We start from the raw sequence: 8,483 nt of genomic DNA, 5'->3' as shown, positions 1-8,483 counted from the left end.
TTCTGGAAAATATATAGAAAATTTTGCTAACATTTATGACATCAAATAGGCATGCTATGAAAATGTTGCACGTCGAATTTAATGATACTTACTTGGTCATATAAATATTAGTATTTCAGTGTACAAATTTGATCAAATTTTAGATAGTTTTACTTGAAAAAACTAAAACCTAGATTTGGTCAGACTTACAATAATTTGACTTAGAATAATTTTATAAGTTGAATTAATTTGGAAAGGAGTAAAATTATGGAATATCAGTGTACTAACTAACATTTGCAAGCAGCGCCACTACATAGGGCGTCCTGTACAAACACTGAAATTTTGATGGTTATATAGTAGGTGGGATAACAACCTGCATATATTACTACAAAGTGCACATCATGCATTCTCTGAGGATGACTACAAACTAGTTCAAGAAAACTTAATACGACGACTGCATGACAGATAATTTGTGCAAAACACATCCCCGTTTCCCATTCTAACATGAAGAGGGGTGGATTTATTCGATGGTGCATGGAACACCTAGGACATAGGAGACCCCTGCTGCTTCATACAGGCCACCATGACGGGCTGCTTCTGCTGGTAAAGACAATTCAGTTGCTCTCACAAACTTGTGACAGATTTTTGGGAGCTGAATATAAAAGTCGACCAGCAGATATCTTAGGTGTAACTGAAAATAAAAGATACGCAGCTCTCGTGATGGTCATCAATGCAATTATATAAAAGCACATAAGATCAATAAGCTAAGTAATTAGAATGCTGTGAGAAGGGCATAAATTTATAAGGGCTCTGGAGATCTTAGATGAGGACAAGAAGCATTATATCATATCTGGAGTTTCAATGATGCGAGAAAATTGGTACAGAATTAAATAACACATCTCATCATGTATTTTCCAAAACCACTGCAAACATAAAGGCTAAAAGAACTAGTCATATTAGAGCCTTGTTTATGGTAGCTGTTGCACAGTGCTGAATTTAGTTAGTTAGTTAGTTAGAGCCTTAGTGGATGCCTCTTCCAGTGGGATTTTGGCTGCTGCAACTCCTAAAAGGTTGCTACAACATGTCCAAACCTTGATAAGTGGTTCACTCAAGGTCCAAACCTCCCTAACGAGTATTGATCAGCCTGCTTGGCATCAGCATGTCATCCAGTTCAATGGAAATTTCTAACACCACTGTTTGCACTTTATATTTTGGGTTTCTCAACTCCTAGAATTTGGCAAAAATGGCCACTTTTATCAGCCAAAGAATAGGGACGAAGATGGGCCAAAGCACATTTTCGGATGTAAAAAAACAGGCAATATAAACAAAACAGGGTTTAACTACCATAACTTGTGAGTTCAGAATTCACTTTTTCCTATTGGAATGTTGTGCCAATATATCATCAGCATCACATGCATCATCAAGGCAGAATCATAAGGTCAAAAGAACTCTACTGGCACAAGAACTCTTTAAGTCAATGGTTGCAGGAGACATGGTATTTTTGGAAAATGTATGACAAGAAAGCAATTGAAAATCACTAACCTTTGAAATGGAGTATTATGATCCAATATATTCCTTATAGGGCTGGTTATTAGCCAAAGGAACCTCTACACTTCGGGGACCAACATAAGCAACTTTTAGACTTCCGAAAACCAGAATGGGTTCCCATTTGAATACTATTACGCTGGTTCTGACCATAATCATAGGTAAGCTCTGTCATTGGAGGAATATGCTTAATTGCAAAGAATGCAATATGTGGATATCCCTCATCACCATGATCATACAGAACTGGTTGCCAAAACACATTAGGTGAGCAGCTGTGGTTCATAAAGCGAGCTATGTTGCCGGTTCGTTTTGCACTGATGACTATAGGCAGCTGCTTTGGTGTTTCATTTGAGTCAGAAAGACTAGGCTCACCCAGCAATTCCGGTGCATAGTTCCATCTTAAATTCTGCTCTAAAGGAGAAGTCTCAAATATGTAGTCATCTTCACCATTCACTCTATTTATGTCAATGATTTCACCTGCATATTCACAGATAAATGTGCCTGCTCGAATTGGATCCCAACTACGGAGGCCCCAACCACGATCTCCTGTCTTAAAAACTTCAAAACGGATCTGCGTACCTTTCTGTACAACTCGGTTCCGGCAATTTTGTGAACATGTGCAGGAATCACCACACTCGTATAAAACGGGCATTCGGCTAACAAGTATGCCTGAAGCACTGTAAGGAAGGTCACCAGCATTTCGATGCGTACAGGAGCAGTTGTTATCACCAGGGAGGCATACACTTATGCATTTGCAACCTTGCATCTTTCTCATCGAGCTGAGAGAATTCCCATATGTCAAATTAGTTGTATAAGTGAAGCGGCTAGGGCCCTTTTCATCGTCAACCTCATTTACAAGGCAGACAGGGTTATTTTCCACACCATATGATATGTCAAGTAATATAACATGGTCTCTAGATGATGGATTTTCCCTCCATTTTTCAGTCTTCTTCCACACTGCAATGCCATCAGGTTGGCCAGGTTCCCTAAGCAACTTGTGTTTAAACACATTGAAACCAGATTTCCCTTTCTCTACCCAGGCTTCTTTGATCTTGTAAAGACCATCATATATGTAAATCTTGCCAGTTGGACAAGTCAAGTCTTTTACGCTACGAATGACTCTGATTGGATTACCTCTATGCAAACTCCTCTCTAGTGCAAGATTACCCCTCTCAAGTTTTTGGTCATCCTTACCCGACATGCCATGTCCAGTATAAACTAGAACATCTGGATCATCTCCAGTGTTATCATATACACCAGCTGACACAACACTAATAGCTACAGGGTCCTCCTCATTACCGAACTTGGCAGACATGTAATCTATCCCTGCCATGCTCTGACTATTCAACCCCACTAAGCACATCTCAATTCTGAAGTAGAACATATCACCAACCTCAACACCTGGAACCTCTCCTATCCTCTTGTCCTTATTGACACGAAGTTCAGCATTGTTCATGATGCTCCCAGCTTTCAAGTTAGGCTGCTGCTTTGCAGCTTGTTTCACATCATCCATCTGCATAAGTCTGCGTCGCAGGGCGTCAAACATCATGAGTACATTATCTGCAGTTTGTCTAGGATCATCTGAAAATAAAGATGGAAACTGTAACAGTTTGGTATCAATTTTCCTAGGTCGTCCACGTTTCATCGTGTCAACAGCATCATCATCTATTGAAAAAACAGAATGACTTGAAGGAGTCACGGAACCATCAATGCGCTTTGGACGTCCCCTCTTCCTCTTACCACTTTCGGCAGGTGCGGCAATAGGTGGCTGGGGAGAGGACTCACTATCTTTTGAGTCAATTGGAGTGACAATATCTGAACTATCCTGCAAACGTTTGGGACGTCCCCTTCTCGTACCAGATTCATGTACACTGGACCCTGGAAGTGTCTGAATAACAGATGTGCTATCTCCTTGCGAGGTCAGAGGAACCATTACAGGAACGTCTTGTATACGTTTGGGCCGTCCCCTCTTCCTCTTGCCAGATTCTTGTGGGGCGTCTGAAGAAGGCGTCAGGGAAACAATAGTGTTCAATTCCTGAGGAGCTGAAGGAACTGGAGTAACCACAGGAAGTGAAGGAACTGGAGAAATAGTAGGAGCCAGAGGAGCTGAAGGAGCCGAAGAAACAGTAGTATCAGGCACACGCTTTGGCCTGCCCCTCTTCCTCTTACCAGATTCCTGTGTGGCAGCTGAAGGAGTTTGCAAAGATGTGACCGAACTGTTGACTGCAGTTCCGTTCATATTAGCTGTATGTGGCTGTCCCTGGTTGGGTTCTGCTCCTGCAGCAGGTGCAGGCGCTGCAAACATTGGTGGAACAGCAGGCATCCCCAATTCAGTGTCTCCTCCGTTCATATTAGCTGTATGCGGCTGTCTCTGGCTGGGTTCTGCTCCTGCAGCAGGTACAGGCGCTGCAAACATTGGTGGAACAGCAGGCATCCCCAATTCAGTCCCTCCACCATATGGTCCAAATGGGGTCACACAAACAACTGAAGGTGAGTTCTGAGGAGTGAACGTGTGAAGCCCTAGTGGTGCAGGGAACATGGGAGTCAATGTACGCAAGGGCTTGGCATCAACAACTGTTGTATCATTCAAATGAACTGAAGCCATTTGCTGAGCCATTTTAAGAAACCAATTTATCTTTAGACAAATCAAGTTTTATGCCACTATTTCCTTCGTGCTTTCCTCTAACACTAGTTCACAGCTCATACTTTGCTAAAATCTGAAAAAGATGGGGAGAGATCCATCAGTGTTGTGGTATAAAAATGGGACAAGGAGTCAAAACATATGATTTCTTATTGATTAATGCATCATTTTTAGCATTTTTTTCTATTAGTATCAAAGAAGAAATATCAGATTAGGAAATAATAAACCAATTGTTGTGCAGATTTCTAGCTTAATAACTAGGAACATGAGATAGTGATGCTAGTAGCATAAGCAAGTTAAAGTAGCAATTTTAATTGTCAGTGTCAACTTAAAAAAGCATCACAAGAAAGATTTAAACGTATCTACAGTAATAGATATGCAAATGTCGCAAGGTATCCTTGCCAGATGAGTCAGTTTCAAGAAGCCAAGAGTTTCCTAGATCTTAGATTTCCAGAAGAAACGGGCAGATCAGATATAAATGTTGCTGCAGGTACCTTGTAACAAAGCAATTAGTCCTTCCAGAATAATAAATCAGATGGTACTTTCGTACATGGGTTTCAAAGTATGTTTACCCAGTCATTTTATCTATTTGCAAGTGCTGAGTTGTATAACATGAACTGGCACAAGTCCAATATCATCAAAAGTACTTTCATATATAACAACAACAACAACAACAAAGCCTTTTAGTCCCAAGCAAGTTGGATTGGCTAGAGTTAAGAACCCAACAAAACTCATAAGTTAAGGTTCGGGCATATAGATAGTTGTTTTCCATGCACTCCTATTCAAGGCTAAATCTTTGAGTACATTTCATCATTTCAAGTCTTCTTTTCCTGTCTCTTCCCATGTTGCGTCTTAGGATCTCACTACACACTGGCATCTCTAAAAGTCTCAGTTGGACATGTCCAAACCATCTCAACCGATGTTGGACAAATATTTCTTCAATTGATACTATCCCTAGCCTATCATGTATATCATAATTCCAGACTCAATCCCTTTGTATGGCCACAAATCCAACGCAACATACACATTTCTGCAACGCTTATCTGTTGAACATGTCGGCTTTTTTGTAGGCCAACATTATGCACCATACAACATAGCAGGTCTAATCATTGTCCTATAAAAATTGCTTTTTAACTTCTGTGGTACCCTCTTGTCATATAGAACATCAAATGCTTGACCGAACTTTATCCACCATGCTTTGAATCTAGGGAATGTATCCTATGCACAAGACCACCTTCATGCACATATACACAAAGTCAATGCGAACCCTTCATTCAACAACCCTCGGCTGAGCATGCGGGGGAGTTATAAATATGCAGCTAGGTGTGGGGGAGGAGAGTGTGGAATGTGTTTTTTGTAAAACACGTCAGTCAAAGGTCATTGGACGAAGGGTCTAGATTGACTTTGTGCATGTGTACGAAGGGTGTCTTACGCATAGGATACGTTCCCTTAATTCTATGGCTAACATCTTCATCAATATCCTTGTATCTCTGTAGCATTGATCCTAACCACCTAAAGGTGTCCTTCCTAGGCATTACTTGACCTTCCAAACTAACATTTCCTTCCTCATGTGTAGTAGTGCCGAAATCACATCTAATATATTCCATTTTAGTTCTACTGCGTCTAAAACCTTTGGATTCTAGAGTCTCTTGCGGTCCTGCCACAACTCTAGTACTTTCATATCGTTAATATATTAATTTCTCTCTTTCCTGATTTCTAAAAACAAAAATAACAGCTATAAGCTTAGATGACTATGACTTCTTATTATTGCAATTCTAGCACAAGTTTTTGCTAGGTCCTACATATAAGCACAGGTCGGAAACAATTTGCCATTCTCTCCAGAAGCACGTTGGAATTGTTAGGAATTGGATATGGCAAATCAGTGGTATGTGGCATTCTTCAAACTAATATCTTTATTATCTCTTCACAGACACATACACAGCTAAAGGCTATCCGACGCTAGCACAACACTCTTTCTAGCTTTCTAACTAGCTTCAATATACATACAGCTCAAAGTTATCTAAAGTTAGCAACCAGTATAATCTAATTTTCTAACTTCTTCCTTTTCTTTGTCGCATATTCCATTACTTTGGACTTGCTAGAAACTTGAAGGGTCGACTAGTGTATAGCATCCACTAATCATTTTTTTCATCTCAAGAAAGTAATTTAATTCCAACAGGAATAAGAATAACAAATGTGGTAGGCAGTAACAGGAATAAAAGGCTGGATAATATTTGAAAGCAATAAACAAAGGTAAATGGTGCTTACAAATAACAGAGGGGGAAACTAGTATTATTCATTAAATTTGCCAAAACAAGGTGATAGGCAGTGGCGGATTTACAACCGGGGCTGCCTGGGCTGCAGCCCAGATCACGTCCCAACAATAGCAGTGAATACAGCCCACAAAAGTCCAAAAAAAATTAAGACAGCTCAACAGCCCCTTCTCCGCAGTCCGCACCGCATGCGCCCAGATCCAGCCGCCGCTCGCCCACTCCTCAGCACTCTCCGGTCTCCACACGCGCTGCGCCCTAGCCCTCAGCCCGCCGCTGTCAGGCGTCTCACTGTATCAGCGCTTCCGCTCACTCGCTTGGCATGACGACATGTCCCCGCCGGCCACCGCCCTTACTCCCTCAGGTAGTCAGGCCTCAGCCTCGGGCACACAGCACATTTGTTTTTGCTGCTCCGTGCCTCCGTGGACGTGGCGTGGAGGACTGGAGCTGACGACTGCTGCTGAAGCTGAACCGTGTGCAGTGTGCTAGTGGCCGAGTGCTACTGTGCTAAGTGTGCAATACTGACATACTGTGGCTGCTAGTGCTAGGTAAGGCCGTAAGGTTATTTCATATTTTCTTTTTTTTTATTTTGGTTTGATGATCTATTTGCTAGCAGTCCCTGTTTGCTAGGTTAGTACCCCCCCCCCTCTTGATCTGTTTCTGGATCCGCCACTGGTGATAGGTGATTAATATTTCTGCCTGGGTGCCTCCATATTTGGCATCTATGGGCACACGATGTTCTGCAGCATTCTGCTTATACCATTGTGTCAATGGGTCTATCAGGAAAAATTATACCGCCCAGGCACCCAGCCAGTTCCGGAGACAGTGAATCGGCATGGCTAGGGCCAGCAACGAAGCGCATAAACACCCACACCGGTTCACATATCCAGAGAGAGCATGCTACTAGCAATAAAATTTGAGGTAATCAAGGCAGCTTTCATTAAAGGATAGAGACTTCAGTCCTTGAAAATGGTAGAGGATATCCTTACTGGGAAGAGGAACAAAGATAGTAAGTCTAGCACGGATCTACAGAATGGAACATAAATACTTAATAAGACATTCAGATACTAATTTGCGCAATTCAAAATAGGACGTGTTATGAGGCGGTAGAACCCTGAAGGCATAAACAAGTAAACAACCTGTTGTCCCTGACTCCCTGTCCTGCTGCACGCAGCAAGCCTCCACCTCGACCAGCAAGTTCTGCTCCTACGATGTGAATCCGTTTCACGTCGCCCAGCCGCGCGGCACACCGGCCTGAAGCAGCGCGCAGCGCGCCAATGCCGGCCGCACAGCCGCACGGCCACGGCGCAGCTGGTCCAACCGTGGCGGTCGTGAACCGATTTTGTCGCGACGCTAGTTCTGAACCTATTTTGGCGCGTCGTGCCGCTGCCGTCCCTGGATCGATCGATTTGGGTGCGCAGCTAGGGTTTCGGTGTGGCCAGTGGTAGTGTGGGCAGATGCGACGAGCGAGTACGCGAGTGCTCAGGAGCCGAGGACAGGGACGCGCAGATCAGGCGAGGGGAAGGCTCGGTCGGCACTGGGCCTTGGCACTGCTGAGTGGTGATGGCAGAAGCCAGAGCCAGGCAGCCAGCACACGGAGGCCCATATCAGACTACCACTGAGGGGGTGTTTGGTTTTAGTCACATCGGATATTCGAATATGCATTACGAATATTAAATATAAATTAATTATAAAACTAATTATATCATTAAAGACTAAACGCCGAGATAATTTTTTAAGTCTAAATAATCTATAATTATCAAATGTTTATTGTAGAGCGAATCAATAACTAATTAGGATTAATAGGTTAGTCTTCATTTGGTTCTCATCTGTAAATTTATGTTGTAATTAGACTATATTCAATATGTTATAATTAAAGACTAGGCATTAGGTTTTTGCTTGTTTCCTCGCTCAGCATGATGGTGCAAATCGTCAAGCACCGCGCCGAGACTTCAACAGATTTCCTGGTGGAGGAAGAAGTTGTTTCTTCCACGCCACAGGTTCCCAACCGCCCAGTGCCGGGCACTGCTGCTGTGCATGCTGCACGA

General features: G+C 42.7%; 1 protein-coding gene across 1 annotated transcript; it reads right to left on the bottom strand.

The window, feature by feature from the left end:
- Positions 1–341: 341 nt before the first annotated feature.
- On the bottom strand, positions 342–7,995 carry LOC100280164 (uncharacterized). The gene is given in 3 exon segments (NM_001153096.1): positions 342–670; positions 1,522–4,241; positions 7,575–7,995. A coding segment is annotated over 1 exon segment (2,571 nt). The 5' UTR covers positions 4,142–4,241; positions 7,575–7,995; the 3' UTR covers positions 342–670; positions 1,522–1,570.
- Between the last annotated feature and the right edge of the window lie 488 nt (positions 7,996–8,483).

This window comes from Zea mays, chromosome 7 (assembly GCF_902167145.1).
Source record: "Zea mays cultivar B73 chromosome 7, Zm-B73-REFERENCE-NAM-5.0, whole genome shotgun sequence".
Lineage (NCBI taxonomy): Eukaryota > Viridiplantae > Streptophyta > Magnoliopsida > Poales > Poaceae > Zea > Zea mays.
Note: the sequence above shows the minus strand (reverse complement) of the source record. Positions and strands in the feature narration are given on the sequence as shown.